The 24,171-nt window shown below is 40.1% G+C and overlaps 1 protein-coding gene across 18 annotated transcripts in view; it reads left to right on the top strand.

The window, feature by feature from the left end:
• LOC131256878 (serine/threonine-protein kinase BLUS1) overlaps positions 1-20,364 on the top strand; it is a 58,851-nt gene extending 38,487 nt beyond the window's left edge. Inside the window, exons 9-22 of one of the 18 annotated variants that reach the window (XM_058257949.1) lie at positions 2,807-2,875; positions 2,975-3,118; positions 3,199-3,269; positions 4,021-4,254; positions 6,418-6,530; positions 6,664-6,761; positions 6,839-6,880; positions 17,788-17,910; positions 17,990-18,038; positions 18,237-18,269; positions 18,300-18,313; positions 19,396-19,457; positions 19,567-19,618; positions 20,019-20,364. In XM_058257949.1, the coding sequence (XP_058113932.1) occupies positions 2,807-2,875; positions 2,975-3,118; positions 3,199-3,269; positions 4,021-4,254; positions 6,418-6,530; positions 6,664-6,761; positions 6,839-6,880; positions 17,788-17,910; positions 17,990-18,038; positions 18,237-18,269; positions 18,300-18,313; positions 19,396-19,457; positions 19,567-19,618; positions 20,019-20,024 (1,110 nt within the window). In that variant the 3' untranslated portion in view covers positions 20,025-20,364. Of the gene's footprint in view, positions 1-2,806; positions 2,876-2,974; positions 3,119-3,198; positions 3,270-4,020; positions 4,255-6,417; positions 6,531-6,663; positions 6,762-6,838; positions 6,881-17,787; positions 17,911-17,958; positions 18,039-18,188; positions 18,317-19,395; positions 19,462-19,566; positions 19,619-20,018 lie in introns of those variants that run through there. The other 17 variants (XM_058257948.1, XM_058257946.1, XM_058257954.1 and 14 more) reach the window with 17 other exon arrangements.
• The last annotated feature ends 3,807 nt before the right edge of the window (positions 20,365-24,171 follow it).

The raw sequence follows: 24,171 nt of genomic DNA, 5'->3' as shown, positions 1-24,171 counted from the left end.
CATTGGGGGTAAGCCATGGTGCAAAAAATCATGCCAATCAGATGCCTTAACCTTTTGATTGTGGCCAATTTTCACAACCATCCATCTTTTGCAAGCCATATATCAGATGGTTACAATCATCAAGCCAAAGTGCTTATGTGGACCATTTAATCAAACTATTTGGAGCAAGCCATGGTGCAAAATTGATCGGATGATCCTAAAAATCTGATCAATAGCTTGAAAAGCAGATGGTTAAGATCGGGTAGAGAATCAAAATACACCCAATCATCATCTTGAAGCACCCATTCAATAGATACCATTGTGAATTGCTTATGATTTAAAAGATGAACTTCGGTTTGATGGTGCTAACCATCTGATCCATGGCTTATCATCAAGCCAAGGTGCTTATTTGGGCCATTCGACCCCACTATTGGGAGCAAGCCATGGTGCAAACTTGATTTGGATGATCCTACCACCTGATCAAGAGCTTGAAAAATAGACAATTAAGATCGCGCGGAGAAACAAAATATGTCCAATCATCATCTTGAAGCACCCATTCAATAGATCCCACTGTGGATTGCTTATGATTTAAAAGATGAACTTTGGTTTGATGATGCTAACCATTTGATCCATGGCTTATAAGAAATAGATAAGTTATAACAAAATTGTTCACATTCAAATCATGGATTGCTTCCGACTGTATAACTGAATAGACTGTTTGGATCAATGATTGGCTGTGGTATGTGTGACTTAGAAGCTTTGGGGTCATTGCAACTTCCCCTTGAAGGTGGGGACATCAGTGTTTCGATACACATGCATACACATACACATACACAAACACAAACACATGCACATACAGATGCATGCATGCTTGTGTGCAAACATACATGCATGCATGCATACATCAGATGGGCTACGCCTGTATTTTGTGTGTGTGTGACATGTGTGCATCCTTTCATCCTTATGTACCATCCAACTAATGAATAGTTTTCATCCTTTCACGTGTGTGTGTGACATCCAACCTGTCCAAAACATTGGATGCCACCATGAGGATCACCTTGTGAAAATATCAGCCCTATCCACCCATCAGGTGGCTACATCTGTATTTTATATATATATATATAGGGAAATGGTTCTATGCGGTTGACCTCATGGGAACTTCCCATGAGGTCGAGTTGTGTGGGCCCCACTGTGATGTGTGTCAAATATCTACCCCATCAGTTAGATGCACCATTCCATGGTGGGCCTCAGGCTTAAAAATCAAGTCAATCCATGACTTGTGTGGGACACACCACATACAAAAGTTGAGAGAGGTTACTCTCCCGTTAAAACATTCATAATCATTTGTTGGGACCACCGAGATGTAGTTCACAAATCCAGACCATCTATTATGTGTGTCCCACTTGGATGAGGGGTCTGACCAAGTTTCAGATGCATCCAAATTTTAGGTGGGCCCCACCAAGTGCTTTTATATGTTTTAGGCATGTCTTCACATGATTTTAGATGGTATGGCCCACCTAAGTTCCGTATACGGCTGATTTTTGGGATATCCGATAATTTAAAGGGGACCCATCAAATGCACGGTTTTGATGTTCAACACTTGTCACGGTGGGGCTATTTTTGCACTTGTGTGGGGTCATCCTATTGGACACTGGGCACATGTGCACGAACTTTATCATTTGGTCTTACCATTTTCACAGTGGGATCAACCTAACACCCCCAATCCACATAACTTTGGGTGGGGTGACCTGCTGGATGTGTGGGATGCTATACACACACCATGGTGGGCCCACATGCAACTAATTGCATGATTTTCTTGTCTACAACTAATTATTTTGAGACTCTCTTTGTGTGTGAATTATTCTAGTAATTGAATGAGGTTTTCTAGGACACAAGCATGTATTAAGGTGCACATACACAACATGCATATGTGAATGCAGCACCTGTGTGAGATCCAGTCTGTCCATCAGGTGGATCTGATTGTTTAGATGACCGGAAGGACCTGAACCCAACACGAAGCCAAGTACCTAAGACCTGATGTGTACCCGAACATGACTGGATCTGGGTCTGGAAATATCACACCCCTTGATTCTCCAAATAAAGAATTATTTTTCTTAGTTTCCTGGTAGCATTGGCTGTAAAAGATTATCTTGAACACATGGGTATTTGTTGACCTTTCAGGGTAGTTTCATCTGATGGATCTTAGATACCTAATGTCATATATCAGTGCTGGTGTGGAGAAGTCTGGATTCTAAGTTTGAACCCTGCTCAAGGTGATATTATATTGGCAGCATATTTTGATTATAAACAACACAGCACTTGTCCAGTTCTCTTCATATCTGTGGCAGCAGAGAACAATAAATGGATACATTACCTGATTTGTTAGTACTCAATGATTTTCAATTATAGAAATCATAGACACATGCTTACAGTGTGTTTGACAGTTTCATCTTTACTTCAATTGAGTGCGTGTTATACACTTCATCCCTGTTCATTGTGGTATATAAAACAATTGAGACCCATGTTATAGTGAGACGCTGTTATCTATTATTGTTGAATTGAACCTTCTGTTTTCTTAACTTTACAGATGATATTGTGTTTAGTGGCATGAAAGATTTTTTGGACATGTTTTCTTTCTTCCTTCTTTTTTTCCTTATGTTTTTTACCTCTCAAGTCTGCTGCTCATTGTCTTTTATACATAACTGACCAAATTGTTTTTAATACGTGGAGGTTATTTCTGATCTAACTTCTCTTTTGTTGGCCCATGTTTTATACATTAACAAGATCTGCATCTTGACACTATACCTTGTTCCAAAATTACATGTAGAATGAATACAAACGAGGGATCAGTGATTGGAATTTCAACATTGAAGATGTGAAGGCCCAAGCTTCACTGGTATGGGCTATTTATATATTTTGTTTCTTTATCCAACCTACCGAAACTTATTTGCTTCATATTACTTCAATGTTTTCTGACCTATTTATGTTTGTCTAGATTCAAGATGTTGATGAAACTATCCCAGAGAAAGATCAAGGAGGTTGCACAAAATCCTTATTTCGAATCGATAGCATGGTGGAAAGACAGTCGGAATCTACACTATCTGTGAGCAGCTCCTCCAAGGATGATGGGGTTGAAAAAGTAAGTCTAGAATAGTATACTTTTCTTGGATGGAAGTTAATGTGAGATTCAAGGTTCCTAATGATGTGGGAGGTTGACAGGAAGATGAGGATGTGATTCAAGAGAAGCTATCTCGCTTTCCATCATTCTACTATACTGGGAACAATTTCAGGTATGCCAACTCCCATGAGAGAATACCACATCTGATTATTGTTATAGTTGTTAATGATAATTTAATTACCATTATGTTTTTCTTTTTCTTTTTTCATATCCTTTTACTATAATAACAGCTTGTAAAGTTCACTTTTAATATCTGCTTCAAAATATAAAGCACGGTATCAATCAATGCTTGGGCCATTTCATTGGATGAATTAAATCATCCATGGCTCATGGATAAGTAACCTCAGTTCCTTAATTCGTGCATGTGGGGCCAGCATTAGGTGGTCCAGACAATTGATCCCATGGGCCTTCTCTGTACAAAGCAACCCCTAAAAATCTTCTCTGTATGAAGTAACCTCGGTTCCTTAATTCTTGCATTTGTTATCGGTGGCCTTCAAGTAGGTGGTCAAGAAAAGAAATATATCAATGGTTCACATTTAACTGAAAAATTGCAAAAATTGGATGCCTAGCATTTCACTCTGGCTGATTTTTATGGCATTCCAATGGTGGGGGGACCCATCAGATCAATGGTCTGGCCACTGAACCATGAGCCCCACTTGTACAAACTGAAACTACTAGGATACTGTGCATGTCCTTGGGTTTAAGGTTAACAATCTTATAATCCCTCCTTGAAATATCTTCCACAACTATTCACTAGCCTGAGCTTTTGTTGTCTATTGACCGGCAGCAGTTATCGTGATTTGCATCCACCGATAGCTAGAGGGTACTCCTAATCATACTGTCATTACTTTTGCATTCTCCAGTGGCAAATTAGACGGATCTGAAGATGAGTCAAGTATTGCTACCTCCACTTGTGAAACCAACATCCTGCAGAATGGCTTGCTCTCTCATGGCAAGAGTATTGAAAATGATTTGAGTGAAAATTGTGAAGTGGGGATGGGCGAAAAGCATCTAGACAGCATTGTCACTCATTCTCACAATGAGAAGAGACCTTCCATTGGCTCTCATGCACCGGAAACCCCCATCAAAGGAGAGAGGTTTGCTATCACATTATTTTCCATGCTTATTAGAGCATGCTTTCTTCTGATTGAAGAATACCAAATGTTCTGTGATTTGCATTAGTTAACCAGTGTTGCCTTGCTAACATTTCACCTGTTTTTATCTTGAAAATTGAAGTTTGTTATTTTATTTTCTGCCTGCTTGTGCTAAATAGTTACTCTGTTTCCATCTTGAAATTAGGTGCTTGCATGTGGCGTCTTGCAACAGCTTCTTTTCTGTTACTGTATCTCACAATTAGTTTTATATGTGACCATTATTTTCCCTGTTTCTATTTGGAAACTGTGCATTTGTGTATATATACATTACTGCATGCTTGCATGTGTCAAATATTTCCCTGTTTCATTCTTAAAATTCAATTTTCTTCGTTGACTGCATATTTTTGTGGCTATCGTTGTGACAAATATTGCCGAGATTTCGATATTTTCGCGGAATTTGGATGAAACAATATTATCGCAACAATATCACAAGTTTTTCAAAATCTCGGCAGTTTTTATTTTTATTTTTATTTTTTTATTTAATCACAAAATTATTACAATTTTTTCCACAATTTTAATAGAAAAATTATTTAGAAGTTAAAATAATTCACTTTAGACATTTATATTTAAAAATTTCAAAATTATTTAGTAATTTATAGTAAATACTTTTAAATATATTTTTTACTGAGATTGTCTAGATAATATTGTAAGAAAAATATCAAATTCTGAAAATGTCCTGAGAAATTCCTGGGTCAAGAAATTGCCGACAATGAGATTTGTCACTATGGTGGTCACCACGTCTTTGGGATGTTGACATACATGACAGAGTCATAGGACCTGATTGGTAATTTTTTAATGGAAGGATCAAGTTTCGACATGGGCATGGTCATTTTGCAGGCTTGATGCAAATGAGAGAATCTGAACTCCTCATAATGGCTTGTACATTATCTTTGAACTTTTCTTTTTAATGCAAATAAGAGGATCTTAGTTCCTTCTCATAATGGCTTCTACATCCTCTTTCAGTGCTTTTTTTTTTTCTTTTTCTATAGATGGTTTCTTCTCTCTTCTGTCCTCTCTGTGGCATTTGATGCTTTTGCCATGGAACAAACAGAACCAGCATTTGTTTTGATTGTCTTGCAGTTGAATGTTCCTTCTGATCATTGTGAGAGAAATTGATGCCTGCACGTTTCTTCTGTGCATCTGGTCACTTGGACAGTCCGATTGATCGATCTAAACCATCTATTCACTCTTGAATACATTTTATGGATTGAAGGAAAAAATCACACTGATCAAATGATCCAATTCATCCTCGATGACCTTATTTTCTCTAGCCATCCCATTCCCAAACCATGGATTAGATGGTTACAATTGCATAACAAAAGTAATCCTGTAAAATCATGACCAATTGATAATGGGCCTAACAAATAGACGTATCAAATTGTTGATTGGACCTACTTTTGTGTAAACAATGTTGACAGTACATTTTAGAATCCAACAATCGAAAAGTTACTATTTGTTAGATTAGTGTGATGTTTGCATGTTAGCCCATTAAATGTTTGTTGGATATAATGAATGATTTGGATCAATGGGTTGGAGTGTCTCTGTGTCCCAACGCAACTAGAAGCACTATAACTTATGGTGCTCTAAGAGCATCAGAGCATTTCTCATATGTATATTATGCTTAGAGTTTTGCTAATCCCATGTACACCTCCAGATAATCCTGGAACACATGGGACATCCCTTTGCATTAGGTGGGCACGCCACTAACTAATCTGGTTTGCCACATGCACGAAAAACCTAAACAATTTACAGAAGAAATGTCAGCTGTCCACATTCAACACGTATGCCTGGCCACCTGATTAGTGAACTGGCCTGATTTTTCCACCAGGTCTTCTCCATCGTGGGGATTATCTGATGCATCACTTGGATGTCCCACACATGTCACTTGGATTATCTGATGCATCACTTGGATGTCTCACACATGTCACGTGGATTATCTGATGCATCACTTGGATCTCTACACAGCTGTGTAGAGATGCATGCGGGTGTATTCACACCTCTCGTTGTTTATAGTTATGTCATTGTGCCATTTAGGTTTCAGCCAGGGATGATTATTTTTCCAATTTTCTTGTCAATACTAGTCCTGATATTTTGTAAATTCTTCAGTGACAAACAAAAAAATCAGCTACAGAATGTGGGAAGCGGCAATGGACTAGTGGTTTCTCAGGTGATAGATGATTCAGGTTCTGAAGCTATTTCTAAAGCATCAAAGTTGGCAGGCATGTCTAAAATCCTTTTTCTCTCCGACTTTCATGTTGAAGCTATTTTTTCATTTTGGCTAATGTTGGTTCTAATAAGATTTGGTCATTGCATTCACTATTTGCCTCCTATAGCTGACCCATGTTATTGCAGCATCAAATTCTGATGAACATGATGAGAAAACAAAGATTCCTGTTGTCCAGCAGAAAGGGCGTTTCAAAGTGACATCTGAGAGTGTTGAATTAGAGAAGGTGATATGGCTATCATGGATTTGTCCTAATGCTTCCGCAAATTCGAAAAGCATCTAACAATCAGTGGTTTCTTTCAGGCACTTCCTTCTCCGTCGATACCAAAGAGTCACAGTGTGCAGGTTAGTGGTGTTGAAGCGATGTGCATTTAGGCTGAAAGGACTTTCTTTTGTTTCTGATGTTTTTTTTTTTTTTTTTTTGGATCTGAAGTTTCAAAACTCCTTTTTGTTCATATGTATTGGCTTCATTTATACCATTTAACCTCCACCTCCATCGATTTTACTTGTGTTCATATATGCAATATTTGTTTATGCATGATGCTTTTTTCTTGGAGGATGAATTCCCCCATTTTGGATTATTTATCCAAAGAGATTTGTATGTCAACAATTACTCCCTGCTGCATTCCCATTCATATTTCATTTTTGTGCTTGCACGATGGGCATCAAGTGGCACTCACAGTCATGGACTTGCTACTACGTTCGTGATTTTCTACGTTCGTGAACAAAAAAAAATCGTGGCATTTCTCAATAAGTGCCATTTGCTTGAGAAGGCAAAAGATGATGGAAGAACTAAGTCTTGTGGACATTAGAGAGCCATGCACTAAAAAAAAAAAGCCAACTCGTTACTTTTCTTCTCACATTTTTACACTGGCACTACGTACATACATACATACATTCATACTTTGTATGAATGATCCAGTGGTGTCAACACTACTATAACTTACGATGGTGTCGACCTTTGTTGGGTCCACCGTGATCAGTGCATGACATTCTTTTTCCTCCATCAAATGTGTCCTTTGATGTTAGGTCATGGGGCCAAAATTCAGCTCCGATTGGAAACTCGGGTGAGCCATACAAAACGGAACAGTAGGGAGGGGAAGCCCAAGCCCAACCAATAAAGCCCTCTAGATTGTTTTTGGGGTGAGGATGATGTGTACATTCCATCCAATCCATTCATCAGACGCCCATCAAGGATAGGGACACAAAAAAATCATGCCATTTAAAGACTAGTGGGCCACACCAAATGGGTTTAGAGGTTTTAGGCATGATTTTATGTTGTTCCCTTTGATGTGGCCCACCTGAGTTTTGGATCAGCCCGATTTTTTTGGCTCTAAACTTGACATGCCACACATGATGGATGGAGTGGATGTCTGACACATAACAATGGGGTCCACAAAGATCAACACTACCATAAGTTACAGTAGTATTGATGCTATTGGATCATTTTCATATGTACTTGAGAAAAAAGAGGCCCACTCCACTCAAATTTCTATAAGTAAACCCCCATGACTAGTTAGTATACAATTCCAATTCAAACACAATATATCTCTACTTGTAGTCTAATGATTCCTAATTGAATTAGAAACCAAATCAACAAATATGGCTCATTGGTCAGACCATTCTAGGTGTAAGCGCCGGAGTTGCAAGGACCATCATCACTCCCCTTCAGCGTTGACTCTCACCACACCTATTTTCCTTCCAAACTTCTTACATGTCTACCGACTTGCCATATTTAGAATTATGCCTTCGCATCCATGATGGTCTTTGCAGCATAGCTGATTAATGGCATCCTCTTTAGGTTCTTCAACTCATACTGTCTACGACTCTTTTTTGGCTTCTCAACTCTTGTTATAGTTGTGTACTTGACACAACTTGTGTTTCTTCACCACAAGCTCATTTTAGGGCTATCAAAAGTCAGGTCTGGGTCGGGTCCTAGAAGTCTTGGACCCAGTCTAATTGGTTTGGGTCTTGTCAGACCAATGTCCTTTTAGGTCTGGATTTTGTTTTTTAGGACCTGAAACCAGATCTCACTCGGTTTCATGTACCGTCGGTACCCATCAAGTCGGTCAGGTTCGGGTTGGGTCCATGTCAAATAAGGGTATTCACATGGTTGGGCCACTTGAATAGATGGATTAGATTACATGCTTATGCATGTTTGACACATTGGAGGTGTTGTGTCCATACAATTAGTTTTAGCAGTGTCCTTTTCCTTTGAGTTTTTATGGGACATCGCATGAGATTTTCAATAAAGATAAAGGGTACTTGTGGACTTTTGAAAAATCTTTTTCTTATAAATCAATGGCTTGGATCTTAACCATTCAAAAAACACCTTGGATTTTATCTGCCCCCTCCATTTTGCATGAGTACCCTGCTCCCAAGTTTCTTTGCCTTTGCATGTAGCCAAAATGAGGGCTCAGAGCCCATCCAACGAAGGCTATGTGGGGCTCATCGTGATGATTATGTAACGTTCATCCATACATTTATTGCATCGCCTGATGTGAGGACGTTGGCACAAATGAGAGGCAGATCTAAAACTCAAGTGGGCCACAAAATAAAAAGTGGGGATGGGTTGACCACCATTAGTGACCTCTCTCTCTCTCTCTCTCTCTGCGTGTGAATATGAGCATCTTTTCCCTATGAAAATCTCTCTTGATTCCCCCCTCCATTCTTCTTTCCATGTGCATTGCACGTGCCACTTCCCCTAGTTACTATTAACATTAACTAGACTTTACTCAAGTTTAATTGGGTCCAAGATGGTGGACCTAGACACGGATCCAACTAGACTTTTTTTTTTTTTGCCAGTCCAAAGGTGGACTTGAACCCAACCTGATTTGTAAATGGGATTGAGAAATTGGATTGGGAGCCATTAAAATCAGGTTGTGTCCATCAAGTACCCAAGGGTCTGGGTACCCCTTGATTCCCTTCCCATTTATCTTGTATGGTTCTTTTTCCTTATATCTATGGGCTCTTTTGCTTGCTAGCGGAAACTTCATCTTGTGACATTGTTATAAGTCTTGTCTTTGCCCTTCTAATTCATCTGGCAATGGTTGAGGCAGGCTCTTTAAGCTTCCTGATTTTGAACCAGTTCATGGTTCACTTCATTGTGTTTATTTATTTATTATTATTATTATTTGCTGTAGCTCTCTCTACCAATTCACTCCTTGCAACTTACCTGCAAGACTTGAATCTAGCAATGGAACATTCACTGCCAACAACCATGATGAGGCCTCATTGAGGATCGCATCTCTAGATTAGGGTTGGCAATGGGCTGGGCTCGTGTTTTAAATATTGATAATATTGGCTAATATTGTCAATATTACATATGGTTGATATGAAACACGGGTTTGTAAAACTCTGTACAATTCCCTATGTCACTAAAGGTATTGATGATATCGTTGATATGTTGTGGTATAATGGTGCTGCCCCTTCATAAATATTACCTTGTATCGTTGGTACTTGCGTGATGCATATCAATGATACTTGGACAGCATACTTCCCTCTCCAAAGTTTCAAAAGAAGTTTGAAAAAATCACAAGTAACCTATTTTCTCCCCAATTATTTTGGGTGAATCTGTTCGTGAGTGGATTTGTTCAACTCCTTGAGTTCTTTCAAGAGAAATTAGGTTTTGAGTGGTTTAGTAAATATGTCTGGTTGTGGCGGCAATCAGGCGAAAATTTAGATATGGAAGGGTTGTTTATTTGGAAAAGTTGGATTTTGTGTGTGGGCTCCACTGTGAGGGGTAAAATAGTAAGAATGAAATATGGAGATGTGTGTTGGCTACGGTGGTCAGGTTTTAGATTTTGGAGACCAAAAAGAACACCGAATTGGGTTGAAATAAATTTGATTGGTTTGATGAAGTAAGTGGTAAGGTAGGAAAAAAGAGAAAGATGGAGATGGGAGTAGAGGTTACTATCATTTAAAAAGTAGAGAGAGAGAGAGAGCTTTGGTTAGGGTAATATTTCGATTATAAGAAAGCCCTTGCAGTCAAGTCGGGTTGGTTTGAGCTCGGTGTTCCAAATATCGATGATATTTGATAATACCGCCATGTTAGAAACATAAAAACTATTGGCCTTTTAAAAAAATAATTCCAAATACCACTGATATTTTTTTTAATACCAGCAATATTTGGTTGTATTATCAATACAGACGATATTTTGAGAAGGATCCTTTATAAAAGTTCCTCGGAATTAGCGATACCATCGATAGTATATCCAATACCAACGATAATATCCATAATACCAAGGAAACATCCACAAATAGTCGAAAATCGATATAAATTTAGGAAGGTTTAGGTCCCCCTATAAAATGGAGACTTATTATGAATAGTTGTATTCTTGCAACATTTTGATTCCTAAATGTGTAAATATAGGTCTTTTAACATTTCTTAAAGTTTCACTCAAAATTTTCACCTTTTTCTTAATGTTTCCCTAGGGCAATGATATTTTTCCTAGTATTGCGATAATATCGGCGGTATTAATACATGTTTCCATATCCCCGTTCATTGGTACATGTAACAATATCGATACTCTAAGCATTGGGTTAAGTTGGATTAGGCTAAAGTGACCTGAGTCAAAGCCTGGCCCGAAAATTGGTCGGGCTATACACATTAGGTCCAAGCTTGGCCCATAGACCAATCTAATAGGACTGACCAAGCCTGGTCCAGTCCAATAGGTCCTGATACAAAGCTGGGCTTGGCAGGGTAGCGCTGGGCTCTTCTAACCACGTGCGCTGCCTGACCCACTGCCACACCCTTACTCTAAATGCACAGATCTTTCCATTGGATGGATTCAAGCATCTACACTCGTTTGTTCATTGTAGTCAATGAGCATTAGCCTGTATTGTCTTCTTTTCTGACTAGTTCCCCTTTTCCATTGGCACCATCGTGTAACAAACACAACCAGAAATCTTGTAGTAGATTGTGAACCTTCTTCATCTCAACTTTTGATATGGCAACTTGAAGCTAAGATGTGGTTGTGGTAGTCTATTTATAACGTGTGCCATAGTTCGCATACTCATTATCTTAGCTTTTGATTCTTTCTACAACTCCATTTTTCTGAGGGGTATATGGACTTGAGAACTGCCTTCGAATTTTGTGGTCCTTCAAGTACTCAGTAAACTCTTTTGATCCATTTTCACCACCACCATTGGATCTCAAACAACTGACCTTGTAATTGGCAACACTACTTGCAACTTTCTTAAATTCTTTGGATTCTCAAAGACATCTGACTTTCCTTCAAGAAATAAATCTATGCATATTTCAAGAAACCATCAATGAAAATAAGAAAATAATGGCACTCATTTACATAGCCTCCAATGAGAAAATAATGGCACCATTTACCAACTTTGGCTCCATTGGTCCCTAGACATCAAACTAGATGTAAAGGTTTTAACCTTGCCAAAATTTAATTATCTATCTTGTTTCTATCATCCTTTTTTTGGGCACCATCATCTTTTAGGCAGATACGTTTAATATCATCTGAGTATTCCATTTCTTGTCAAAGACTGCGGAGTGTTGTGTAATATTCAATAACAATTCTCTTGGATTACGAAGAGATGCAATATCTTAATGCAATTGATCTAATGGGCTCCTTCTCGGTCTTCGTTACTTTAAGGGATGTCTCTTGAGGTTTAGATGGCTATTCACTATGGCACACAGGCCATGTTTGGCTGTGCGGAGGTCCCAACTTTGGGAAGAGCTCTATGCTGTAAGGCTATTGTGGGGATTGCCATGTTGCATTGGGGGGGTGACTTCAACGTGATCAAGTTTACTATGAGAAGTCAAACGGTAGTCATGTCACTCATAATATGAAGAATTTCTTCGAATGGGTGAATCGTCATGAATTGATCAACATCCCATTGGAGGAGCCCGTTTCACATAGTTGAATGGGCGGGAGGCCATTTTGTCCTGTCTCGACATATTTCTGCTTTCCCTGGATTGGGTAGAGAGATTCCCATTAATTTAACAATGTGCTCTCTCAAGGCCAGTTTTTTATCATTAGCCAATCCTTCTTGAGGTGGAGGAGAACTGGGGACCTAACTAGTTAGAAGTGGAAGGCTTTTCGAACATGGTCAAGGAGTGGTGGGAGTCCTTTGTGGTGGGGGGTTTTGTAGGGTTTAGGTTTATGGAAGCTGAAATTACTAGAGGGAAAACTCTTTGAACAATGTGGTTTTGGGGAAGAGGGAAGCCAAGTTGGTTAGCATTTCAAGGGACATCCAAGTCCCGGGTGATAAGGAAGAAGGGGTATATGGAACTGGCTTTGCAAGGAAAATGACCATGGAGGTTTTGGGATAGAAGAAAGGAGAATCTGGCAAGATGTTAGCTAGCGAGTACAGGGTCTATTAGGGGGGTGGGGGTGGGTTTGGGGGTTGGTGAAGGCTCCTCCCATGATAGGGCCTCAGGCTTGTGGAAAGTGATCTCTAGTGTGGCGTCAGAGTTTTTAAGGAGGGGGTTTCTTTTGCCCTAAGTGAGGGAGGAGGCATTTGCTTTTGGGAGGATATGTAGTGTGGGGGAAGGGTGCTTTAGATGGACTTTCTCAAGTTAGCTCACCTCTCCCCAGAGAGGAATGTCACTGTGGCCCACTGTTATTCCCTATGTGGCGATGCTATGGTATGGACTCCTTTGTGTCAGAGGATCTTCAAGACGAGGAAGTGGGGGATTTCATTAGACTCTTGATTTGGCTGTAGGACCGTTATCCATCTTTGGGAGAGAGGGATGGGATGGTATGGCATAATCATAAGTTGGGGTGATTCCTAGTTCACTTTTTCTACAATCTGCTTAGGAAGTTACATTGGGGGAGCAGGTCTGTGCTTATTGTTCATGGCAATATGAAGCCCCTTCTAAGGTTGCAACCTTCGTGTGATTAGTGGGAAGGAAGAGGGTTCTCACAGTTGACAATCTCCCAAGACGGTCCATGATTCTCCAAATGTATGCTTGATGTGCATGAATAATGATTGGACACTTGATTATCTCTTCATTCATTGCTCTTTGACCCGTATGGTGTGGGACTCCTCCCTCTCTTGAACACCTCTTGGGAGATGTAGAAGTTGATTGTTGACTTCCTTTTGTCCTGTTATACAGGATAGCGGAAAAGAAGGCAAGGTGTTCTGGTAGTTAGTCCTAATGAAGGCACGTTGGGCTATTTGGGGGAAATGAAACAACCATTCTTTTAAAAACAAGATTGGTTTAATGGAGGATTTGGCAAGGAAAAATCAAGATGGTTGTAGTGGAGTGGGCTCCCATCTTGGAAGCCGTGGTTGTTTTTAATTTGGTTTTTTTGTTTGGGTTGTAATTATTTCCCGCTTTAGCTTTTGCTTAGGTGAGCCTTAATAATAAAACTTCTTCACTTTGAAAAAAGAAAAGAAAAAGAAATAAGAGTATTCCAATTCTTTTCATATACTACGAAGAAATGCAACATCTTGATGCAATTGATAGATATGTGCCAAATTATTTTGGTCAAAATATAATTCTTGAAGATTACCTTAGATGTCTTTTGCGGAGTAATGTGTGCATAAACCCCTGCTGATTTCTTCACTCACCAAATTTAACAACCACAACATGACAAGTTGATTATTGGCTTACCATTCTCTGTATTTCGAATCATCTTCGAATGGGCTGGTTATGGACCCATCAGCATATCCTAACTTCTATTTGTCTCCCATGAAGTATTTTGATGGCCAATCAACATTGTAGGAAGTTGTTTTCATTCAACTTGATTGTTGTGATTTTAGAATGATGTATTTCGAAATCCTGTCATAGATTCCAGAACTAATTAAAGAAGAGGAGGTCGCCATAGATGAGGGTACAAAATAAATCATCACAAGAGAGAGGGGGGAGGTGATGACAGAGGCGAAATTCCATCTAAACTTGCTCCATTCCAAAATCGGCCTTGATAGATGTGACGACAGAGGCAAAATTCCATCTAAACTTGTTCCATTTGAAAATTGGCCTTGATTGATGCGTTCACCATTAAATAAAATAAAATAATTGGCAAGGGGTCCAAAGATTGAGATCCAAATGTGATCTTATTGCAAAGATCTATGGTCCAGGAATAAAACTGGACAGTTGTCCAGAAAAAAAGAAGAAGAGAGAAATGGAAGAAATTTGACCCCTTTGGAGAGTTAAAAAAAATGGAAAATGCACAAAAATCTTGTGTTAGTGTAAAATCCACAACAAATCAAACGCATTGATTAGCAGAAGATGGCCCCACAGATCCAATGATGAACAACTACAAAATAACATCATATGTAGACCCTAAAGATCCCTTGTACCATGTTGCAGGAATAAAATCTCACAAAGAGAGAAGAAAGGAGATTTGAGAATGAATCACTGTATTTAATTGATATTCTTCAAAGAAGAGACAAGCATAAACAGAGACTACATACTTTATCAACTAGTTTACAGTTGGGGGATAAGAACAAAAAGAATCTTTACATGATATTGTACAATGAATGTAGACATGATCATGAACATGACGATAGGGCACTCCGTAGGTGTTTTCATACTCCAACAGCAAGGGACTGCATCTGCAACATGTGAAGACACAAGGCAATACTACTACTACGCCTACAGGTGAGTGAAGTACAATTGATAACATGGGCTGGTTGAAATCCTTCATGTGAGGTTAGAGTGAGCATTAAGTCAGACAATTTGCGTGTATCAAGCAAAAACAAGTTTGGGACTCATTGATACTGAGGATGCTTGGTTATACATAAGATGTAATCCATGGACTGATCTGCTGCTCCAACTTCAACATGGAGTGCCTGGACACATCTACATCGACCCTCACAATTCCCAGAAGAACCTCATGAAGCATCATTGTGCTGAACACACCGCCGAGGAATGGTGAAATTGGAAAAGTGAGGCACGATGACCAACAAAAATGGTTTCAAACTGTGGTGGACAATGGCTCTCACTTGGACAGCAGTCCGCCATGAAGATGGGTTTCTCGAAGGATTATTAATGTAGGGGCATTTTCACATCGGGCTCGAGTGGGGTTGCCCTGTGGGATGCAAAGGCACACTCAGGGTGGGCGGCCCGTGTGAGGCGGGTGGCTCGTGTGATGCAGTACCCATGTGATTTGGGGCTAGGGGTGTACATCGAGTCGAACCGAGTTGAGCTGGCCTTCGCTCGACTCGGCTCGGCTCGGCCGCTAGCCGACCTCAACTCGAGCTCGGCTCGGTCCTCGAGCCTGACTAGCTAGCTCGGCTCGGTTCGGTCAGCAGCTCAAGCCAGTTCAAGCCGAGTTCGAGCCAAGATTGATCCGAGTTCGCCATTGTAGCATTTCCACAAACACTTGGACTGCACTTTCAAAATCCCATTGTTTGTAAAACAGAAGCAATGGTTTTACAAGTATTTTATCAAATACCTTCTAAGCAACATAAAAACCAAGAAAAAAAAGGGTATTTGTTTCATGTACATACCTTCCTTGGAAACTGAGACAAGAAACACTACAAACTTTACTATCAAGGAACAAAATTTTGTGCACAAAATGAGAACAAAATAAATAAATTTCAAAATCCTTGAAATGTTGTGCCTACACAGACTAGCACCATTCATTATGACGACCCAAGAAGAGTTTTCACACTCACCATTTGAATTAGTTCTGGAAGATGGATCATGAGCTACCAGAATGCATGCAATCATGTCAATGATTACTAAAGAACTCACATGCATAGACTCATTCATACACAATATTAGCATATAAATAGATAGGAAAGAGAACTGAGAACCTACACAGTTACAGTACCAACCACACTTGGTTAAGTCATTTCTTCAAACACCTAGTGAGCAACATCAACAGCAAAGTAACTGAGTCAGAACTGGTTCGATCCTAGTTCGATTCAAGCTTGATTCAATCCAAGTCGAGTTGGGGCCAGCTTGAACTCGGCTCAAACTCATTTTTGAGCTCAAAAAATCAGCTCGTCTCGGTTAGAACTTAGCTTCGAACTGAATCGAATCGAGCGAGCTAATCGAGCTAGCTCTATTCATGTACACCCCTATTTGGGGCCCACGAGGGGGGGTTTGGCCGAGGTCCTAACCCATGAGATGTGGGGCCTGGGCTATGAGATAAAGGAATTGATTCGCCATGCTCTAATAGTTCAAGCTTTTAAAACAAGTGGCTAATTGTCCTGCATCAAATTGGTATCAGAGCAGGAGGTCTTGGGTTTGAGACTCCTCACCGGGGGTGATTAATGCAGGGACATTTTCACACCGGGCTTGAGTGGGGTTGCCTGTGGGATGTAGGGGCACACTCGGGGTGGGCGGCCCGTGTGAGGCGGTACAAATGTGATTTGGGGCCCAGAAGGGGGGGTTCAGCAGAGGTCCTAACCCATGAGATGTGGGGCCTGGGCTATGAGATAAAGGGATTGATTCGCCATGCTCTAACAGTTCGAGCTTTTAAAGCAAGTGGTTAATTGTCCTGCATCAATCATGGTGCCCATATTTGCAACGACAACAAACTTCTTGCCCAAGGGTCCACAATTTTTTGATATTGATAGTGGAATGGATGATGATGACAATGCAAACCTAAGGAAAAAAAAAACCCATGGATTGACTTGGTGCAAGGGACTAATGAAGCCTCCACTTCACAATTGCCTGTGTATCCTTTGGGATGCCATCATATGGACCACTGGCCTTTTTCTTTAAAAGACACGCATGAAAACAAAATTTCATGGTCTATGCATGCACAATATATCCATTATTTGATTTTGTTATCAGACATGAACAGGTTTCCCAGTGTAAAAGAACATCACCTCATCAAGGGTTTAGAATGTGAAACATGAGAAGCTGTAATTCCAAACAATAAAATTTTTTCCCATCATAATGTCGCATGTTCTTTCAAAGAAGACCTTTGCTAAGCCCACATGCAATCATGCATCTGTGGGACATACAAGCCATGCATCAGGTGGGCCCCACTGTGTAGATGAACTTTGTTAAAATCAGGCCTGTCAAGTTTGTCACATGCAAACCGAAACAGATTTTAGAAAAACAAAGTCAATTGTGCAAATCCAGTCTACATGTTTACATCCCTCTCGATGATTGGGTTGGCCTTTATTTGGGGTCAGACAGACGCATGGTGGGACATGCCTGATGCACAGTCTGGTGTTCTACATGCACCAGGCTGGCAAGTGTGGCCACATTTAGAGGTATGTGTGGGCTTCAGCAAAATTCTTCCAAGGAAGTTTGCATGCATCTTGCTTTTCAATCTTGTTTCATTGAATGTCTTATATAGAGGTTATGGATTATGTAGGTGATTACTCAACTTCCTCAAATGTTTCCAACGTCACCGTCTGATGCTCCACCATCAAATCTTCTTGGATGTTCCCTTTTCCCGCAATTGCATTCTATTTTGCAAGCTAATATTCTTCAAAGGGTACGGATTGCAATGTTTTACATCATCTTGATGTCTAATTTTATTTAGGATTTCTTTACTGTCATCCTTTTCTTAACAGGAGAACATTCTAAATCTGATGAAGCAAGTGAGCGTTGGTGATATATCAGGTACTCGTCCATGTTGTCCCTTAAACCTGCATTTTCTTCTTCTTTCTTTCTTTCTTTCTTACTTCTCTTCTTCTTCTTCTTCTTCTCCTTCTTCTTTTCCTTTTCCTTTTCCTTTTCTTCGCATTTCTTCTCCTTCTTCTTTTGCTTGAGATAACCTAACACATCTGGTTTCTATCCCTTAAGCTAATCGAACAGCAGATGGAGTGTCCACGCCAGTGTCCACCATTGCAGTGGGGTCCATGCCAGTGTCCACCATTGCAGCGGAGAGGTCTTTGGTAAGTAACTCCACGTTCCTCAGGCACAATTGCTCTTGCTATTTTCTCTGTATAATTGATTGAAACTGTTTTCATTAGTGATTTTTTAATGCCAAGGAAGTATATTCTCTGTTTATTTGGTGATTGAGCACTAGACATGGTTTGCGATTCACAGTTAATTTCTGAAGGGTGTTACAGCGTTTTCATATGGGTAAAAGATGTTTGGTTTGTGATGTTCAAATGTTTATAAATCCCTCACACAAAGGGTGTGTTTGGATGCATTGAATTGAATTGTGATTCTTAATATGATGAAGTGCAAGTAACAAATTGCTTGATTTCCTTAGCATTTATATGAGGTTCTTGGCTCTGAACTGTTATTATGGTAGTTGCAAGTTAGACTATGAAAAGACAGAACTGCAATTTGAGGTACTTCCACAATTTGAATACTAGGAAAACATCATAAAATTTTCACCATTTTCTCATATTAATCTGAATGTTGGCAATTTGATCCACTTGTATATCTGGGCACAGAAAAACCATCAGAGGTTTATAAATCTCTCACAAAAACGTCATTTTGAAGGGCATGGTTATATCATAATGCATGATTAGATCCCAAGTCTAATGCTTCATCTTTGATGTATTTTTCCGTAATGTGAACCGCAATATCCTTTACATTTTTAACATTGCAGAGATAAGATCAAAAGGTTAGGATCCATCTGTCAGGGAGACTTTTGGGGCATCTCCCATCCATTGTTGGTCCATCTGATCGGTGTTCTGGATGCTTCCAACTATGGGTCCTACCATACTGAAATCTGCGCCCCGGCAAATTATACATCTGTTGATTACTGAGACAGAGCTGCGAAGGTAATAGTTGGGGTTGTCCAATTCCAAACTATTACCGCCCATAACATTTTTCTCCGTCTTATGTCTGTCCAGGTTTGGTTTTACATAGCCTCCTGATTATCAATCATCTAATGGCCTAAAAATTTTGATTACATTCCTCGGAACAATCTCAATAAGTGTTTTATTAAGTGTGAAAAGCTGTAAATGCGTTCTTTTCTTTCTTGGAGGTTGTTGGTGAATTTCTTTCATTTTCTTCACAGCTGGAGTCTGCACATGATAGGGAGAAGGAGCTACTGCAGGACATTACTGACCTGCAGTGGAGGTATTCATGTTCAGATAAAATTGAATATTGATGTTGGGCACTAAAATCTCAATGTCTTTTTTTGTTTTTTTTTTTTGCCCTTTTATGTTTGTTTTTTGTGCTGCCGTAGGCTCGTGTGTGCCCAAGAGGAACTGCAGAGACTCAAAGCTAGAAATTCTCAGGTCAGTTGCTAACTGCATGTGAATTTTCAGTCAGATAAATTGTCCATAGCCCCGATAAACCTGTACATTTAATATTCTATTATGCTGTTAAGGTTATTTGCTGGAGCGAGCAGTCCTTTACATCCCACTCGTAGGAGATCTGGGTCACTCTTCATGTGGGTCCCATGCCTACATGCTGTGGCCAAAAAATCAGGCTGGAGCAGTCATCAGGTGGGCCACATGTGCATATCAGATGTGAGCTTTGGCAGATTTTTTTTATCATTAGTTTCTATTTCAGGCACCTGCAGCCTGCCCGATGACTGGGCTGACCTCTGATTTTTAAGGCCAAGCCATTAGCATGGTATGTGTGCATCTCACGCAGACTTTCTGCATTTCTTGATGCTAACACATGACAATCCAGGTTTGATGAAACTCAGAGAGTTCCACCTGGTCTTTAGCTACAACTCTGCCACGACTCCCCAGAACAAGATGAAAGGCATGGAAATGCAGCATCGTCAGTCCATCTAAGATCAACTTCAAGTCTTTCATGGGCTAGTTACTGATAGGTCTCCTTGTATCATGTTGGAAGGCATGAGTTTCTTAAGTGCACGACCGACCTGTTTAGACGGTCTGAAATCGTGGCGATGAGGGCCCTGATTTCTGCACCAACTTGTGCAGAGGTAAAAATGAATGTTCATATAAACATTCTTCTATTGCTTGTTTTGTTGATATATGGTTGGCTACTATGTATATATTGGATGCAGATATGCTGTGTTATCTATGGAAGCCCATGTTAGTTTGTATATTCTGTGAGGCATTGATATGGAGGTGCGGATTGGATTGGATTGAACGAATTCCAATTCGCACACTCAATTCCTCTCAGATAATCAGCCCGATTTTTGTTCTGATTGTAAGAGAGGCTTTATCTCTGGCCCAGCTCTACTTTCTTAGTTCAGGCGTATTCCCAGGGAACATAAAAAACCATTAAATAAATTCCCCAATAATGAACCAGGCCCTAACTTTCTGTTTTAATTTCCTAGGTTCCACAAGCAATCTCGTTATTTGTAAAAACTAGGGAATTGCTAGGCTGAGATTTGACTGTGCCTGCTGTTCATCATTATCATCATTGCTTTCTTGTAAGCCTTATCCCTATTACTACGGGGTCGGCTATATGAATCCTGTTGGGCCATTCCCCTTTATCAAGGGCCATACCTTTAGTTAGATGATATGTCATTTAGTCTTTTCTTACTACCCCATCAATGTCCTCTTGGGTCTTCCACTTACCTTTTTATAGCAAGGATACACTTCGTTTTGTGCTCGTTGTCTGAATGCGATTAATGAGATTATGTCATGTTGTCAATGGGTCTAGAGTCTCATTCTTGTGGACCTGGATTAGATCCAATGCAATTTGGGTACCGTCATGTCTTTTGATCTAGGTTTCGAGTTGGGTTTTTAGGACAAATAAAGAGAATTTGCGCATTCGGCCCACTTGATGGATGGATTTGATGGCACCCATTTGCTACTTTAGCACATGCATTGTATATAAATAGGTCCTTGTGCACTTGTGTCGTTTACAAAGCCTCATTTTGTTGCCTGGATAATCAATATATCTTTACTATATATTATTCTACTATTAAAACTAATTGGACCTGACCTAGACCTAACTTGACCAAGACCCAGAGGTGGGCACAATCTGACTCAATCCGGCCAACTCGACTCATTCAGATCTGACTCGACCCAAACCAAATGGGTGAGTCGGTCCGAACTGAGTTGGCTTCGCCCAATCCGAACTCAAATTGAATCCGAGTTACTCAGTAACTCGACCCAACTTATTCGATCCGGTTAGACTCGACTCGATCCGAAACTTGACTCGACCCGACTCTCTAAGCCTACCCGCCACACCCTACCCCAACCCGACCCCAAACTCTCTCCCTCCCTCCCTCCCTCCCTCATCCTCCTCTTCCAAGCCGCGTCCACCACCCACCACCATCACCCTCCTCTCTCTCTCTCTCCTCTCCACTCCATCCCTCATCCTCCTCTTCCAAGCCCGGCAACCACCCACCATCATCACCCTCATCCTCCTCTCTCTCCTCTCCACTCCCTCCCTCCCTCATCTCTTAATCTGACTCGGTACTTCTGACTGGATTGGACTCGCTCCGGATTAGTTCAGGCCAAACCGAACTCGGATCGAGTCAAGCGTGCTGGACTCGATCTCGAGTCGGATCGAGTTCAGGTCAGGCCTATTTCAAAATCAGATAAGAGTCAAGTCAGCCCTAAATCGGTCTGACTTGACTCGATGCCCAGCTCTACCAAGCCCGACTTCATTTTAATGGGGTCCAAATTGATGGACCCGTCAACCTGAACCAACTCAAAACCTGACTAGACCTGATATTTTAGCTGGGTCCATTGAAGTTGACTAGATGTGAACCTTTTCTCATTGGCTTGAAAAAGTGATCTCACATACCTGTTAAAATTGGGTTGGATACATTGGTTACACCCATTCACATCCATAAGACTATGGACATGTTATCTTGTATGGGTCGATTATGTGCTGTTGAGTTCCCCCAAAGAAAAGGGGCGACTCGGACCCTCAATGGGTCTCGATTACCGTAGGACCCACCTTGATTATATGTTGTATGTCGACATCGTCCAAAAAATTAAGCATATCCAAATCTCAGGCGGACCACACAACAAGAAACAGTTTTGATTGATCGCTCACCATTAAAAACTTCCCAAGGCTCACTGTAAGGATCAAATATGTAATGTTTATTTGCCATACTTGCCATCCATCCTGTTGATGAGGTCAAATAAAACTGGATGGAGGGAAAATACAGAGATTAGGTTGATCCAAAACCTTTGTTGGCTACAAAAAGCTTTTAAAGTGGGCCATGCTTTTTCATTTAATTTGGATCCTTTTTAAATAAATAAACGGTACATATATGTGATTCCAACTTATAAACCTCCCCTAACAACCCGGCATTGCAAGATATCAAAAGAAATAAATTTTATTTGGTAATCGGGTCCTACTCCTGAATACTGAATGAATGACACGTGTTATCAATCTGAACCATTTATTAGGTTGCAGGCTCTCTTTTTCTTTTCTTTTCTTTTCTTTTTTTTTTTTGACTGGAAAAAAATAAAATCAGGACACTTAATGGGCCATGCATTTATGTTGAATTTGGACCATTGGACCCTTTTGCTAACCGTCCATTTTTAGAATAATCTTCCTTATCAGCATGCCAATATTGTCTTTTGGTCCATGGATACTCACATCTTATAGATCTCTGACATAGCTGTCATCCAACGGTGGAACCGAGGCCAGCATGGTACTGTGATGCGGGACCCAATTTCTACCAAAACCACTTTGCAGATATTATGAACCATGGTATGATGTTGAATTCCAAAATTACTTCACGACGATACACACATACATGCAATGCTTTTAGACACACATTTCCATGTTTCCACGTGGACGACTGTTGCATGGCCTGATGAATTTATTGCCATATATTCAGATATTCTCAACTTTCAGTCGTGACTTAATTAGGTTTACATCGTATAGCCAAATGAATTATTATAGTACGTCTCGAGATTCTTGATCCTTGATTTTGGGAATTTTATTTTATTTTTTTTATTTTTTTATATATATTTAAATGTGGTCCACGTCATACCCATTTATTATTTTACGTCTCGAAGTTGTTGACCCTTGATTTTGGATATTTTTGAACGTGGTCCACCACATATTCGTGTCACTTTTTGGACGGTTGCATCGTATCTAGAGATGAATTTATTATGGTAAATTCGGCTATTTTGATAATCGGTCATGGGACGTATCTATGGGGCCCACTACATGCTTCGCATGTTCTCCAAACGTTGAATTCTTGTACAGTGAATGTGGATGCGGATTACATCCTGCCCTCGCCTGGACAGACTCGTTCCAGACAGAGGATCTGTGGGGCCCACCGTGATGTCCATCTTATTTTTTCTATGGTTTGAGAAAAAAATGAATTAGATGCAAGGCTCAAGCGGACAACAATGTGTGGATTGAATGCCTACCGTAAAAAATTCCCGGGAGATGCAGAAGTTTTGATCAAGCTTATATTTGTGTACTCCCTTCATCCTGGTGTATGTGACTCTACAAATAGGTTAGACGGGAAATAAATGTCATGGTGGGCTTATGAAGGTTTCAACAGTGGGTCTTGTTCATCTTCATTGTTGTAAACTCCTACGAAAGTCAATCAGAATAAGTTTTAGGCGTGATCAAAGTAAGTTAACTGTGATGTAGATAGATTTGCGTGGTGTATTCGAAAATTTGCGGGGATATACGAAGAAGATCCTGTGATAGCATAGTTGGAGCACATTGAGTGATGCCACAATATCTATTAAGCATCCGAACGGTTACAATAATTATCAAAATGTGGGAAGTATCTACATGATCGGACTAAGGCTATAAAATAGTAAAAAAATTCTATAAGAAGATTTGTCTCATACCAACCCAATCAAACCCGTTGTACCTTTCAATTATCTTTCATTTATTCTTTCAATTACCTATTATTTTACATTTGTAGTCTCTC

This window comes from Magnolia sinica, chromosome 9, assembly GCF_029962835.1.
Source record: "Magnolia sinica isolate HGM2019 chromosome 9, MsV1, whole genome shotgun sequence".
NCBI lineage: Eukaryota > Viridiplantae > Streptophyta > Magnoliopsida > Magnoliales > Magnoliaceae > Magnolia > Magnolia sinica.
This window is presented reverse-complemented; position numbering and strand designations above follow the sequence as displayed.